The 16,995-nt window shown below is 40.1% G+C and overlaps 1 protein-coding gene across 2 annotated transcripts in view; it reads left to right on the forward strand.

Annotated features, from left to right (window-relative positions):
- Positions 1-839: 839 nt before the first annotated feature.
- The window catches only part of DOK6 (docking protein 6), a 266,549-nt gene continuing 250,393 nt past the window's right edge, over positions 840-16,995 (forward strand). For both annotated transcript variants that reach the window (XM_030011402.1, XM_030011403.1), the window contains exon 1: positions 840-1,158. In XM_030011402.1, coding sequence (XP_029867262.1) covers positions 1,093-1,158 — 66 coding nt within the window. In that variant the 5' untranslated portion in view covers positions 840-1,092. The remainder of the gene's footprint in view (positions 1,159-16,995) is intronic.

Genomic DNA, 16,995 nt, shown 5'->3' on the forward strand with positions numbered 1-16,995 from the left:
AAATCAAACTTTTTTCACTGAAAGCATTTATGAAGTACAATTTTATAGAGCAATGGTAATGCGCTGGCTGTCTTGTCAGTCCCGTACATCTGTAGTTTTCCTTTCTCAAGCAGTTTAGGTTCATTCTTGGCCACCCCTGTTTTGCACCTAACTAAAGCAAACACAAGCAATTCCAATTTTTTTTGTCTTCTTCCCGATCTCTTCTAAACATTATCTGTTTTTCTCAGAAGCCCTTCTTTTTGCTAGATCCAGCTCAATGAGCAGCGTAAGCAATTAAAGACGCGGCCATCACTGCGGAGGGCACAGGATGCCTATGTGTGACACCTCGTTTTTCGAGTTCAGATGGACTTGTACCTTTTTTTTTTTTTTTAACTTTTGTAGTTGAGATGTTTGTTTCATTGAGTTAGTCCTACTGACACGGTATTTCAACGTTTGGTGGTGGGCGCCTACGCGGCTTCCTGACTACAGACGCAGCAAGATGCCCTCCCGGGCCGTGTTTCCGAAGGGATCTGCCACCCGAGCGGGGGATGCCGCGGCCATCTGACAGCCTGGAGAAAACCGGGGAATAGCGCCGAGGCCGAGGAGAGCATCTGGCCTCCGCTCTGCGCCCTGCCCGGGGGCTGCGAGCTCGTCCCCCCTCCCCGGCCTCGCAGACCCGGGCCCCCTCCCCGGGGCCACCAGCCCGGGCGGCCCCCGACCCCCGGCGGCGGGCAGGGCTGGCGCTGGAGGCGGGTTCCGCGGCCGCGGCGCCGGGGGCGGTGTCCCCGCTCCGCTCCGCCCGCCGCCCCGCCCGCCTCCCCGCCCGTAGGCGCGGGCAGCCGCGGAGCAGCCGCCGGGCGGCGCGGAGGGGAGCGGAGCGGGAGAGGCGAGGGGCCGGCGGAAGAGCGGAGCGGCCGCCCCCCGCCCCGGGGTGGTGCGGAGCGGAGCGGAGCGCGGCGCCTGCCGCTGCCTGGATGCCAGAGGCGCCTCGGGAGCCGGCGGCCGGCGGCACCCGGGAGGGCCCGGGGGAGAAGGAGGAGGAGGAGGAGGAGGAGGAGGCGGCGGAGGAGGACGACTCCAGGCGCGGAGGGGAGGAAGCAGGCAGCGCTGGCCATGGCCTCCAACTTTAACGATATAGTCAAGCAGGGCTACGTGAAAATCCGCAGCAGGAAGCTGGGGGTGAGTGAGCTCTCCCTTCGCCGGCCCTGCCCGGGGTGGGGGCGAGGCGCCGGCGGCCGCCTCGCCGGCCTGGGGGGGTGGCGGTGCCCCGGGCCGGGGCCGCCAGCGCGGGGTGCGGCGACCTGCTGCTGCCGCCGCCGCCGGTGCTCGGACTTTGCTCCCTCTTCCGTAGGGGTCGGTGGGGATGCGCTGCCATTGCACCTCGGAGAGAGCCGGCTTCTCCCCTCTCCCTCTCCGGGAAGGCGCCGCTCCTTCCTTCTTTCGCAGCGAGCGCCTGCCACGATCACTCTCCGCGGAAAGCTTCGCCCCGTCCCTCCGTCCTTCCCGAATCCCACAGGCCGGGGCAGACACCCCCCCCCCCCCGCCGCCGACTCCCCGGGCGTCCGTCCCCCCCCCCCGCCTGCCCCTCGCCTTGCTGCCTCCGGCAGGGGCTTGGGTGGGGGGAGGAGGGCGCAGGCAGGATCTGTAAAAACTTTGTGCATGCATTCTCCCTCCTCTCCCGTTTTGGCAAAGGGATGTCTTCGATCAGGGCAAGGTCTGAAGAAAATATTGGAGGCTGGTACCAGAGCAGCCCGCTAGTAACTGAGAAAAGGGGGGGCTGCCTGGTGCCCGAGGGCATGGGGTGCTGGGGAAGGGGAGCCCGCAGCGGGAAGGGGGTGACAGCCGCATGGACCGAAAGGCAGATGCGGGAGCTGACGGCGAAGAAAACTAGGGGTGGTCTCTCAGCTGGGGGTGGCTGGCGTCTGTACCCACCGGGATGCTGGGGGAGGCCGAAGATAACACCGTGTAATCAGACTGGCCATGGGCACTTTCCCGGACGGGGCAGAGCAAGCCTTGAAAAGGCAGTGAAGTTGGAGCAGAGTGTGCGCAGTGGCCAGGATTCCCTAAACTTCCGACAGTCCCGGGACTCCTCAGTTCGGGTTTTCTCCTACCCTTTGTGCGTGTGAGAAGGAGAAGGCTCAGGGGAGCTGGAAGCCCCGAGGCCTCTGCTGGCTTGCACAGCTACTGGTGTTGCCAGCAATCCCAAAACCCCAGGGTCCCTGTGGGCTTGAGACTGAACCTGGCAGGGCTGGGAGGAGGGCTGGGGTTCTTCGTTGGGTTCACCCTTGGTTTTTTCTCCAGGGGTGCAGAACAGCGCAGGGGTCCCTACCTGCTCTCCCCTCCGGGAAGGTGGGCTGCCTCTCCCTGCTTGCCCCAAAACCGAACAGAGCAGGGGCCATGTGAAATCCACCCTCCAAGTCGTGCTCTGGGAGCTTATCACAGTGCTAGTACTTAATCTCCTCCTTCTCCACCCCCCTTCTCCCTTCCCCCCAGATGCGGTGCTTTGCTTGCAGATACAAGTGTGCAGGGTGGTGGGAGACTAATCATAAATTGACCTTTGGAGCACTTCGCTGCCTTGGCAGAGCTGTTAATTCCAAAAGAGCACAGGAGAGTTTGGTCCGAATCCTTAATAGCACCGACTCCAAATGTTTGAGAGATGGTGTAAATCCAAAGAGAATGGCTGCTCTTATTAATGATTTTGCAACCCCGGAGTCGCTCAGTGCATCAGTCAAGCATTAGTCTATCTGAAGAAGCAGTTTCCAAGCCTTAGTTTGATTCTGGCAGTCCTCTGCTTAACCTTTGCTCATCGGTTTTTCCCCAGCTCGGCAGTGTTAGATGGGCCCCACACAAAGCGGTGAGATGATGGTATCACATCACCTTGATGTTAGTAGTTGGAAGCAGAGTTAATCTATTTGATTTGCAAATCTGTATTTGAAGGTATCTCGGAGTCCTTTAAGTGTGAAATTATGTTTATGCATATTTCTAGATATGTGAATACTTTCATATACCTGTGCGTATAGCATATATGCAACAAATGTAGAGTTCATATTACAGTAATCTTGGATGATACTTGCTGACTTGTGAAAATAAAATTACGAGGACAGTGGTGTTTCATTGCAGCATATCTTGCGTAGCTTGAATATTTTGTTTTGAAGACGTTAATCTGATTGGGGGGGAGACATAACTGCATTTTTTTTTGGGGTGGATATAATTCATGGTCAGAATGATTATCATACTTCTACACTAAGCAGAAGTGAAACGGTTCATATGGTGTCTATGGAGGATTTTCTCCTACTGAAGAGGTGTGTGGGGCTGACAATTCAGACTACAGAGCCTCAGGCAGGTGGTAGTATAAGCTTAAATATGACATATGGGGATGCACATCTGAATAAATCTATTAAGTACAATGTAAAATGGATTATATTTTATAGAAAATAGCATCAAAATTCAAATGAGTGTGATGGTTGAAAGGTATGAATATGTGTCTATATATCCATAGCTAATTGGATTCTTGTGACTGAATTCCTAAATTAATGCAATTTTTATTCACCAAGTGAAACATTAAAGGTTTGTATTTTTTTCCCTTATGTCTATCTCCAAGTCCAAACCTTAATGAATTACACTAGAGCTGTCATAATGTAGGTGAATACATCAGTTTTCAGGGATATAAATGTCTGTTAACAAACGAATATTTTTAACCTCCAAAAGATATTGAAAGGAGGGAAAGAGAGCTATGCATTCTGGAAACTAAGGTTAAGATCATGCTGAAATACGTAAATAGAATTGTATCTCTTGCTGGTTATGTTTCGTTCTTAGACACTGGAAGTTACTGGTGTTGGGGTTGGTTTTTTTTTGGTCATAATAATCTACATTCTTTGAATATTTCAATGTCTCCTGAAAAGTCGATTGATTAGAACTTGGAGAGCTGAGGTGACTAATAGCAATTTTAGTGCTAGACTTGGGCAATAAAACTAATTCTAGCCTTTAGGCTGGTAGCCAGCTCATTACGGAAATTCTTCCTGTGCAGCTTTTATTCTGTCTTGTTTGGGAGCTTGTCTGAGGGAGCCCTGGCTGGGAATCAAATGGAAGATACTTCAGTATAATGCAACCTGTAAAGTTTCAGGTAAAACTGAGTGACATAATACCATAGAGCAAAATCAGATAGCGTATTTCAGTTTATTAAAAAAACCCAACAACTGACAACATTTGACTTGGTGTGAACTTTCTGGTAGAAGTTATTTTTCCAAGAATTTAGTTTTCAAAACCTCAAGTCGTAAATCTTCTTCTGATTGCGTCCTTTTATTGATTTTGTACTTTGTAAAATAGAAACTCTTTATGTATGTTGTTGTTTGGTTTTTTTTCCCAAGGTATCGCATGTTTACCTTTGACTTACTGCGGCTATACCTTGCTTTAAGTGCTTGTTACCCTGGCTACCTACTCCCCACATATATGCAAATTGGATTCGTAGTATGCATGAATGCCGTCTCCAGTCATGGAGGACGGACAAACGTCCATTCTGAACCAAGTGGTCAGGACTCAGAGCTGTTTTGCCATCAGTAAGTGATTCTGGTCAGAAAGGTTACCTAAATCAGTCAAAGATGGGGCCTAAGTCTTGATGGGAATACATGCCAAGAAGTACTGCGAGAATTTGCCCTTACTTTTTGTTTACTGATACCTGATCATCAAGAATTTTTGCCGCCTTTTCACCATAATCCTCAAGTGCTCGTCTACCATTGGATTTACATCTTAACAGACTTCTGCCTGTTTTCTGACAGTCCAGTATTTTCAAGCAGACTCTATTGTTCTGATATCTTTACGTTGTTAAAGTAACTTCTTTTGATGTAGGGGTGGATGCTGAGCTTGCCAAAATGAGGAGCTTTATCAGCCTCTCTGTTGTTGCTGGAATCTGACATTTGCCTCCCTTGGGAATATCCTGCTTTCTGCCATGGAGGTGTCAGGCCATGAAGAGACACCCAGCCAGTTAGACCATTTAGCCTATCTCCTTACTTTTGTTAAGCATGAGCTGTATATAAAACATTTCTACAGTGCCTTGAAATTTTAAATGTGTATTAAAGCCTCTGTAGTAGTAGACAATCTCACATGTATACATGACATCTTTATTGAGGTATCACAAGTATCTTTGAAACTTAGAAACTGTAGTCAGTAAGGATAACTGTAATTAAAACATCTTTTAAAAATCTGTTTCCCTGCAGCCTAAATAGGCCTTTCTTTTCAGTGCTCTGGCATTCTTGCGCTGTTTGATATTTTGCTTTTCTCTAATACTACATAAAGGAAATACCTCATTCTTGCAGCCATTACATTTGACCTGTGCGACCCTCCTTTGAAATAAATTTGATTGTAATGTGGTGTGCTGTTCAGATCAGAATAGGTCATTTGTGTAGTGTGGAACAGGACTGTGCTGCCTTTGTTCTTTTGGAATCTTTCATACTTGTGTCGCATTAAAATTCATATGACACAATTTTATACTGTGCTGGCTGTGCTTATAGGCTGAAACTTTCTTGTAGCAGATTGGAATCCCTTTGTTGCCTCCTAATAAACTAAGCTGCGAGGATTTCATGCCTTGTTGAAGTGCTGTTTCTTAGAAGAAAAACAATTTGATGTCACATTAGGAAGTCTAATTAAAAATGAGCATTGTGTCACTTCGATAGTCTTGTTTTGACCCATATCAACCTTTGAAGTCATAATCTTTTTGTTTGGTTTTGTCTTTTTTTTTTTTTTTTTTTTTTTTTTTTTTTTTTTTGGCACGCCTTGGCCACAGAACAAAAGAATCCTATCTAATGGAAATTTTCAGTCAGTTGGTGAATAAATACTGTTTTTTATGTTTCCATGTACTGAGTAGAATTATTTCCTGAGTGGTTCAGCTTATACTCTAATACCGCTATCTGAAGCGAAAATAGTACCTGCCAGTCAGTCTTGATTGAGTAATAAATAACAGGTTGTTCTTAGTCACCAAATGAAAAGTTTTACCATATAAAACCCCCTATTTTTAACTATGCTTTTAGATCATTACAGGTACCTTTTCTGGAAAAGAACGGCATTTCTCCTTCTGCTGTTAACCCTGTCTTCAATCAGTCAGCACTAACAATGCTATGAATATGAACCTCTGATTGCAGCTTAGTTCCTCTTGAAATAATGCAGTATGTGTCTTACAAAATCCTAACATTTAATTGATTTTGTGTATGTATTTAGGGTGAAGAAAGCGAAGGGATCTGCAAAATGTCCCGAATTTGAGATTACATTCATTGATGGCAGCAGCTTTGCAAGTGGGTCATGATGAATACAGAGGGCAGAGTAAAGGTTCTTCTATTTCTTTGAGTTGCCATAGTGTATTCTGAGAAACAAACAAATGAATGAAACAGGACAAGCAAATAGTGCAGCCTGGAATGAATATCCTTTCCATAGATTATTTTATATAATTATCTATGGGAAATCTGCTCAGCCTGTTTGAAGTCACCAAAATTGCCATTTATAACTGCATCCTGATGGATGACCTAAACTATGAATTATGTCTCAGAGCATGAAAATAACTCAAATGAAACTATAAAAACTTAATTCCTATTTATAATGAATTTATTTTAATTTTTATAAAGCTCCAGACTGACAGAATTTAGATGTCAGATTCCTTCCATGTAAAGGAGTTCCTTTTTCATGCTAGTTCAAGACAACCTGAGATATGGAATTAAAAGGATTTCACTTTAATCCATTAAAGAAGCTAGTCACATTTACTACTTAATACTGAAAGTATAATTTAAAATACCAATAATTACTGCTTTCAGTACCTCTTCTTGCTACAGTTACATGAATGGATTTGAAGAATTAAATGGAAAATATATGGATTTCCAATTTGGTCATTAAGGAAAGAACAATCATTTTCAGCTTTTGACCAGTTCTTATTGATTAAGCACATTGTGCAGGAAATGGAAAGAAATATATTGCAGCCATTGTAAATAAGGACAAAAAGTCCAACAATTTTTTATGCTAATGTCAGTGTTTAGAGAAACTTGTAAGTCAGGCTTGTGGTATGCACTTTGGAGTTGCTGTGTTTCCCAGTTGTTTTTCTTGATGTGCTTTTCTACCTCTTAATTCTCAAGAGGTCTGATAGCCAAAGGTCTATTAATTTGGTAATGGATGGCACTTAGTTAAAGGGACAAATAGTTTCTCTTTTGCAGATAGCATATCGCATCCATGTTATCATTGGATTATAGATGCTTCTATTTTTGCTCTTGTGTGTAATATCATTAGCCTCAGCGAGATTACACCTTAGCTGTATGAAGATTACACAAAAAAATGTTTGTAGACTTGATCTCTTTCACTTGCATATTGTGAGATGGTAAAATTTTATTGAGAGCTTATTTGTATCTCCTATAAGGTGATGGCCTGGTTTTTCACTTAGGAGTCTGTCATTTGTGTCCTACGACGGACATTAATGACCCGATGAAAAGACCCTGATCAATTTAAAGGAACCCATTAACTTCGGTGGCTTTGGTTCAGAGTCCAGGCAGGAATATTAGCCGCATGCATAGAACGTGAATTTCCTTGTTGTAAAATGCCCTTCAAATCCTACTCAAAGGAGTTGTCCTTTCTCAAATCAGTAATTATGGAAGGAACATTCTCTGTGAATCTTTGAAATACGCAAGGAATTATTAATGTCATTCCAGTAGTGAGTTTTCTTCCTAGTTTTTTAGAAATAATCTCTCTTCGAATCATTCATTCAGATTTTTGCAAGCAGTGCAAAATGCTTTATAGCGGTTGCCTGGCAACAACATATTCAGGCAACAGCATATGTGAATCAGTTGTTAGTTATACAGTTATATATATGACTATGTATAGAGAATACATTTTAGATAGGTACTAATGAGAAATTTCCAAAAAAGCATGCTATGAAATGCTCTTTTTTTTTTTAAATACAAATAAGGGGGTTTGGGTCTACATTACCCTGGAAAGTTTGTCTTTTATTTTAGGTTGTGTAAAAGATCTGCTAGTTGAACAGCTTTCACAAATGTCATGATGTAGTTAATATACTTGTATGCAGTCTTAGCAAACAACGTAAAATATTCTCTTTGTTGAAGGTGAAAAGTACTTTAATATGTATGTATGCTGAATTATATCCTTTACTGTTCTTTAAAAAAGTGTTATTGAACCAGAATGTGGGTATTTTACTGCATACTGTAGCCTTTGAGATCTGTTATATTTAAATTAATAATTGTAAATGTTGTGCTGCATTTTGTGGTTTTGGTCTCTTCAACTTGCAATACAGCTCTAAGATCCAGAACGATATTGGTATATTACTGTAATTAATCATCATTTAGTTGAAAATTTTTTCCAGTTAAAATACATAGTTCAACTCTAAATATTGTGGAATTTCTTTGACAAAGATAAAGAAGGAAACCTTTTAATCTTGTGGAGGAAGTTGGTATACAGTTGGACAAAATTGCGAACTTATAAAGAAGAGTTGAGGGAGAGTAGAGCTTGCAGTAACTATCTTGACAGTTGTGTGTCACATAAATGCTTTCTTTCTGTTAATATTTTTTTACTATTTGGAGTACATACCCACGCATCATGTCTGAGAAAAAAATTTGTGTGACTGTTTAGCGCAGCTAGTATAACTGAAAACCTGGTCCAAGTCAAGAGATTTCCAAATCGTGAGATTTTCAGCTGGTATGAGAATTCAATCTACTGACTCCAGGAGTACTCTTACTGACTCTTGGAAAGCTCAGAGTAAAACTGAAGATGAATTTAAAATGAAGTCTACTTAGAAATTAAGGAAAAAAATAATGCAGTCTGTAAGGTAGTAATGGAATATACTTCTTTTCAGTGAACTTCACTACAAAATGTCTTCCAGTATTTGCAGCTTTTTAACAATAGTAATGTGTGAAACGTGTCATTGCCATCGTACTGAGCGGTTACAAGACCATGCAAATGGAGCCTCAGAGGAATTACTGTTCACTTCAGATGCACATAAATTAGGAAGATAATTAAAGAAAGTGTGTAAATCTTTTAAAAGTTTGATCTTCTTTCTCTCTGTTGTTCAGTTGCCAAACTGGCCCTCATCATCTCCAGCTTATCTGGACTGAACTTTGGAAAGGTTGTATACATTAACCTGTCAGTAAGGAATTGGGAACACATGGCATTGACTAGATCTGGGGAAAAAAGTTACACGCTGTCTCCCTACTGGAGGAAAGGCTATCCAGCATGTTTCCCCTACCTGTTCATTGCAAAAAGAATTAATACCAAAGTCTTTAATATCAAGAGGTTTTCACTACTGTAGAACCAAATTAGGACTGTTTTTGAGCAGGAAGCTCATGATACTTCTAATACTCTCTGGTTTTTGTCCCTGGAATATTTTTTTTTTAGACATTGTTGCTCTAAGGTCCCCTGTCCTCAGAGTGAATTGGTATGTGCTCTTTTCTCATCCAAATGTTTTTTGTTTTTTTTTTCCTGCAAAGAGAAAAGAATACATGAAGACTTAAAAAATGATAATACAAAAGGGTTTTCTGAAGGAGTGGTCGTAATTATTGGTTTTGTACAGTACCTAGAAAGAGCAGGCTGCTTGTGGTTGGCCTTTAGGCATTATTTTGATAAGTATAATTTGTATTTATTATCATTGCTTTTATTTTTTGTTCTTATTTGTCAGACCACTTGTAGAGAATGCTTTGATAAAGTATTTACTTGATACACTAAATGTGTTATTTAGCCTAAATATGATGAGAGAATGTGAAAAAATAAACTATATGAGGCTTAACTAAGATTGGAGAAAACTTCCATTTTAACTGAAGTTGATATACTAAACTACTAATCGCTAGATTAGTATGATAATAATAAGGTACTTTCAAATAAAGTTGTTTTGCTGATGAAAGTAATTTTTGTTGATGCAGTAAGAACAGTAATACTTTGAATGATAGTTATTTTTTGTCTTGAAACTGTACTTTTAAACTGTTTCTGTGAATACCTCAGCAGATACAGAGTTTCCACATGAGAACAGAAAAAGAACAGGGTTTTTTTGACATAACAAAAGCAAGCTATAGCTGCTCAGTGCATGGTCCTTTCAGTTGCTAAATACGTTCAGATCTCTCTGACTTCTGTAGCAGGCACTGAAGATCCTCACCTTCTCATATGGTATCGTTCTTAATGAACGTCTTTTTCTCCATCGATTATGCAAGGCCAAATACTACGTTAGTCATATTGTCTGCTCTTATATTAGCGATTCTTGCTTTTAAGTTGCACGGTGTTTACCTACTGTCCAAGAGAGATTGAGACTTATCACCTGGGATGGCTTAAGTTTCGCATCTGAAAATAAATTTATTGACTTCTGAGTATCAAAGAGGTAGTGAGGATGTATCAAGCTGTAGCCCTATACGTAGTACCGGATTTGGTGCTTGATATTATTATTCTCAGGGTTACAGTTTTTTGAACTCCATCCCTGTATACTGTTACTGATAATCCTAAAAAGACTGAGACTTATTGAGAGAGATACAAATACAGAAAGAAAGGATTTTTATGAGTGAGGAGAAATATAATGCTTTTTGCCTTTCAAGAGAAAAACATTTATGTGTGTGTATATGTATGTATGCATATAAAAGAACAACAGCATCCTAACAACAAAGCTAGAAGGTTAATTTTCCATAGTTGTAACAAGAAGGGTAGTAAAATAAAAGATATTTTATTGATTTTTTTTTTTCTCTATAGTCCTTGTATCTTAAACTACAGTAAGGGTTTTGGAGCTTTTTTGCACGGTTAATGAAATAACCTCTTTCTTGAAGACAGAAATCTTTGTGCTTACATGTTGGACTATATATGAGAAGAGTTAAATTTTAGTCTTTTTCAGAGATGTAATTTGTAATCTTGAGCACTTTGATTCATTCCAACCTTATTCTCATACTAAGCCCACTGTACACTACATAAATTAAATTTAAAGCTGCATTAAGGCCCCTTATACTGCCAGCATAGTGAAGAATGCTGTTAGCGTAAATGGGAAACAGGCTTTCTGAGCTTAATGTTTCTGTCTGTAAAATGAGTATAATCTCTTCATCCACCGCTTCTTTATTTTGTCTGCTTCAACTATAAACTCTTGGTAAATTCTCATTTTAGATATGCAGGTTGGCTAGCACTGATCATGGTCAAAACTGTTATTAGGTGTTACCACTGCATAGAAAACATTGGAATAATTAAGGATTTATTTTTAATGGTTTGAGTCACAGAACCATGGAATGGCTGAGGTTGGAAGGGACCTCTGAAGGTCATCTGGTCCAGCCCCCCTGCTTGAGCAGGATCACTGTCTATCTTAATGTTATATGAAGACTATTACTTTTGGTTGGAAAATACATGTCATTGAATTCTTCTGTGAAATGTCTCTTTTTACAGTCAGGATTTGTTCAGGTATCTGAGCTATTTTAATTTTTTGTATACAAAGAACATAAGTCTTTTGCATTTTTTTTGCCCTGGATCTTACTGATAGAAATGATTGCTCATCAATTTTCATCTTAGAAACAGGTGTCAGTAATAGGAATGCAAGAAGTCTGAAGCTGATAACGTTGATAGGCCTTATGTCTCTTTTGCCTTGGTTGAGACAGAATTGTAGCACAAAATCTAAAGTCTTGAATGGTTTCACTTTTAAAGGTAGATATTGAAAATGTTAAAGGTACAGTTATTCACATCCTAACTGGCAGAACAATTTGGAAAGCTGAATACGGTCCATGAGACAATTTCATAACTGCTAGGGTTACTGGTCTGCAATTCTGGATATAAATTTCCAACCCCAGACATGCAGAAATTAGCCATATTTGTCAAGTGCATGTCACACAATGCAGCAACCTTATTTTAAGGGGAGGGAAGGGTTAGAGATGTTACTATAACATCTTTTTCCTTTCCTAGTGCAGCGTATCACTGCTCAGATTTTGAGAAGACATCAGAGTTTTCTCATCTCCAAATTTTATAAAAGGCATATTCTTCCACAAAACAGTTTGGAAAACCCTTACCCTCTAGGCTTATGCAAAGCTTTCTTCTAAGTAATACTAATACCTAGCCGTAAGTTGTGCGTTTTACCCATTAATATTTCAGAGCTCAGCACAAGGAGCATGTATTTGCATGGTTCCTTAGAGGAAGGTCTGTGGGACTTCATGCAGGTTGTAGGATGAATCAGTTGAGTCTACTTGCAAAGTCTAGAGATGACAAAATGCATTGTTTCTTGAGGAAATCTACCTACACAATATGTGCAATAAAAAAACACTACAAAAGCATTTATTGAAAAGTAATGTGTGAGGTTAAAAAAAAAAAATAGTAGTTAATCACATTATGGTTTGTCCAGAACAATAATGCTAGCATGAGCACTTCCAGAAGATTTGTGTATGCCAGTATTGTCTGGGTACTGGTTTGCCTTTAATAAAAAAAAAAAAAAAAAAAAAAAAAAATCTTTTTCTGCAGCCTCTTGAAATCACTTGAAAGATTTGTATTCTCTTCAGTAGGTCTTAGCTCAAAGCAAAAGGTTGAAAGCATACCAGGTAGCCTTTGCTAATATGGTGCGTATTGGTTGAATATACTCTTAAGTTTATGCATTGTCAACACACTTAGGTAGTAATGTGTTTAATGAAACCCAGTTCCTTCATGTTACATTTTTTCCAATCATTGAATAATCCTGAGTTTTAAGGTTTTTTAATAGTGAAAATTCTAATGTAGACCCATCCTAAAGAAGAATAAGAGAAAGGGAAATGTTAAAAATAGGCAAATATCCTACTTTTTGCTGTAAATGCAAACATGTAGATGAACTAGATCAGCTGTTTCTGGTGTATGTAATCGTTCTTTTCGTTAGATCTCACTATTCTGTGTAGGTACATTTTTAATTGTTTCTGGCAAGTCCTTAAGATCAAACATTTTTGCAGGAAAGGCTGTGCAACAGGCAAAAAGTTTCTCAGCAGTAAATCTACATTTGCGTGTAAATTTTAGCTGGTGTGAATTAGTGAAAGTGAGATTTACAGAAAGCAGAGTAAAAAATTCTACGATCTAACTTCCCCTACTGGAACAGAATCTCTGACAGCGGTTATTCCCAATAATGGCGTGAGATGTATTAAATATGTAAATACTAAAAATGTAGCGAAAGGAATAAGGAGCAAAAGAAAGGAAGCAGGCTGCTCTATTCTGGTGTCATTGCAGAAAAACAGGAATGGAATTCTTTTTTATGGTCCCAGAGTTCTTAGTAAAGCAGAAGACTGCTGTTTTTTCAAGGTACAGTAGGTAAGTTAATGCAAAGGCTCTGTTTCTAGAATATAAGCCATTGCACAGTACTGGACTTGCCCAAGATCCAGGGGCCAAACAGGATATTGCTGGGTCACGACCATTTCAGAAGATTCAGGTTATTTTGAAGAATTAGGTCTGAATGCCTAGAGAGGATCATTCGAGATGATTGTTTTCAGACAATTCCTAATAATTTGGGATGAAGGCAATGCTTACAAATCGTGAAAGGGAGCTGTTGCTAGTGATGACAGTTTAGCAGCCAGTGGAGAACGCTGGTTAAACCATCAGTTAGGTGTCTGAGGTGCTTCAAAAACTGAAGCCGCACAACGAGACATAAGGAGGAATCTGTGGAGAAGCTGTGGAATAGAGTTAGATGAGATTTATGGGCAATGAGGGGAGAATTTCTACTCGTGGGCCTCATACTGTACTTATTTGAGGATAAATGTTACTCTAGCAGCTTTTATACAATAATATACCTACAGTGTTTAGATGTATTGCTTTGGGATTTTTTGAACTGAAGGAGAAAATAGAAAAGTAAATGTTATTTGTAAATATTTTTGACATGATTTTGACACATTGTTTTGACACGATCATACCGTAATGCAGTTTATGTCCTAAGAGAACCCAGAGGTTAAATACATTTCAAAATGGTTTTGGAGGTGTATTTTCCAGAACTCCTGATGTCAGAAAATAATTTTTGCCTGTAATCTTTTTTTTTTTTTTCCTTCTCTGAACAAACAAATTGGTTGGTTCTCCTGTGCTTCTGTATAATGTTTTTCTGTGGTTTATAGTAATTTCTCCTAAAAAGAAATATTCAAGGTGAATCTCTCCTCTGCTGCAATCTGAACAAAATTGAGTTTAAAACTGTAGTGAGGTGATGCCTCTTGTTCAATTCTTCAGAATCCTTTTTTTTTTCCCCCACCTCTGTCATACCTGAAACATTTCCTAGACCAGCCCGTAGATAAATAATTGATCTTCTGATAGCAAAATTAACACTTTTCCTTTCTGTAATCTGGAAATTACTAGAACGAGTAAATACCTATTGTTGTTTAAGCAAACAGATACACTTCCTAATATACTTAATTGATTTACTTGTACTAATTAAAAGGGTTCAGCTAATGGGCCAAATATCTACTTGTCAGTAGAAAAGCATATGAAGAAGTACAGCCTCCTTCAGTATATGTCAGGCTTTTCAGTCTAGGAAAATGTAAAAAATTGTAAATTATATTGATTTTCGTTGACCTGAGCTAACCCACAGTAGTGCCACAGCTGCGCTCTCGCTGGTGCTCACGGCTGAGCCGAATGTACAATAGATGAACTGAGTTAAACCAGGGGATTTGAAGTGGGGAATGCTACTTGCTACCCTTTGAAGTCAACCTTAGAGAGCTATAAAGCAAAGCATAGCTGCCTGCATAGCTGTTAGCATGATCATGACTGAAATAGTGAAAATGGAAGAAGCTCAACTAGCAATGCATAATTAGCAAGAGATTCTTAATTTTTAATGAGCACTAGTGTTTGTTCAGTAAGTTAGGCTTGCATTGAATTTATATACAAATACAGAGGAAAGACCTCTGCTAAAGAGGGCCAAATCTGCCCTCGATTGTGCAAATACCTCTGAAAGTGTATGTGTTTGCAGGTGTTACACGCCAGCCACAGGGCTCACCATAGCAGTGAATATTTTGATCAAGTTTCATTCAATCCTTTGTTACAGCAATTTCATAAAGTAAAGTTCTACCAATCCCAGAAAATGCTATTTAAAAACTTAACTGAATAGAGCAGTTCCTCATTTTCAGAATTCTTTTTCTAGGTAGGGAAGTAGTTTTAGGAATGCATCCCATGTAAATGGGATTTGTTCAGATCTCATGTTTCAGGTTTTCTTCAGAATCAAGAGGGTTAAAAAACTTACTTTCTGAAACCAAAAATTGAAATGCTTGTGTAATATTTTGTCCTCAGGACCAGATGCCTTAGGCATAGGCCTTTAATCCCCGTGCCCTAGTTACAGCAATTAAGGTTCATGAAATATAAATTTTGTTACATATGCATCTTGGTTTCTCCTTTTTTCTTCTGTTTCAAAATCACTCTGAAATATTAATGATCATATTAAATGCACTCTGTTATATGAATTGCTGTTAATACTGCATTCTAGTTAGCCTGACAGATGCAGTGAATGACATTTTCTAACATTTAGACTTAAATGTGTATTCTCTTGCTGAAGGAAATCTGTCTTTCATAATATGGTTTCTAGCAGGCCTGCCTCTTTATCTGCATTTAAATAAAAAAGGTGTTGAAGATATGCAGCACTTCGGAAGACCACAGCTTATAATTGTTCATGATTTCTAGTGCTGCAGTGCAAATTAATCATTGTCGAACTGTGCCGGGGAGAATAGAAATGCCTAACAACGTCGCGGTCCCTGCCTGAAAGAGCTTACACTCTAACATCTGAAATGTTAAAGCTATCCTTCAAAGACTCCTGTATTTTTTTTCACTGAAAGATTCCTCTCCATCTAAATTTATTATCTATTTCTGTCTATCATGTCGATGCAAATGGATTTCTAAAGCTTGATTGTAGCAGTTCCTTTCTTCCCCCAAAACTGATGAAGAAAGTGGTCACTGATGTGAATAAAGTCCCCATCAGAGCACTTTTATTATACAGGTTTGTTGGGATCAGGGAAAGCATTGGTGGGGGATGAGGGTACAGAGGTGGAGAAACAATTTGGTTTAGGTGGTTCAAAACGGAAACCGATAAAAGAAGTGCTGTCTGTATAGCAACAGGTATAGCAATGCGTAGATTGCACTTCACTTCCAGAGACAGTAGTCACTTTGGTATAGATGTGAAAGCTCCCAAATGAAAAATTCACAGCCTTCTGGGGGGTTTGTTTTGTTTTTTAAGGCAGAAGCATATGTCACTGTAAAACAACTATATCTACTTTAATGTGGCCAGAAAAGAGGCACTTAGCTGTTCCACTGCAAAAAGAATGAGTTAATAAACCCGACGCACAATCTGTCTCTTCTGTAGCTCTTGGCACACAACAGCTCTAATTGGTGGAAGCTATTGAGGCCTTAATTGCTGATTTTGCAGTACTGCCGTGTTTACTGATAAGGTTTAATGCAAGCTAAAATTTGTTAACTAGAGAGAAACAGTCACACTTGCATGAAGAGTGTGAGGACAAACAGCAGGCTTTTCTGTAGCACCAAATGACGATGAAGTATTTCAACACGTGGCATCGTTAGATTTCCCCTTTCAGGCTAATGAAATGCCTTTCTTCGAGCAGAAGAGCAGGAAAAACATGTATGAGTTCTATGTTACACAGCTAGTATTGAAATAAGCCTGTAGTTGAAGTGATAGCTGGATGTTCACCTCACTGATGTACGTGACTCTTAAATATCAATTTTTTGCCTCCTGGAGAAGAATGGATGCAACTACTAGATTTGCATTGTATCAGGAGATCTGGGATTGAATTGAGTATATAAAAGAGGATACGCCAGTTGTGCCCACCAGCCGAAGATTATCTACACCAGTAGATGTGGTAGTAGTATCTTCCTAATATTACAATTTAGGTTTAATATCAAAATTTATTCACTCTGCTGTCATTTCATTCAAGTTTCTGAATATGACAAAAGCGTCGCTGTCTGCCAAATGAATGGAGGACCATTGCATTTAAGTTTTAAAAAGTTTAGCTCTCAAACTGAGAGCGCCTCACGTTTATTTTTAATGCGGTATTATCACAGTGTAATACAGTAGCTTTTTAAGCTACTAACCTGCTGTTT

The sequence above is a fragment of the Aquila chrysaetos genome, chromosome 4 (genome assembly GCF_900496995.4).
Source record: "Aquila chrysaetos chrysaetos chromosome 4, bAquChr1.4, whole genome shotgun sequence".
Taxonomy (NCBI): Eukaryota; Metazoa; Chordata; class Aves; order Accipitriformes; family Accipitridae; genus Aquila; species Aquila chrysaetos.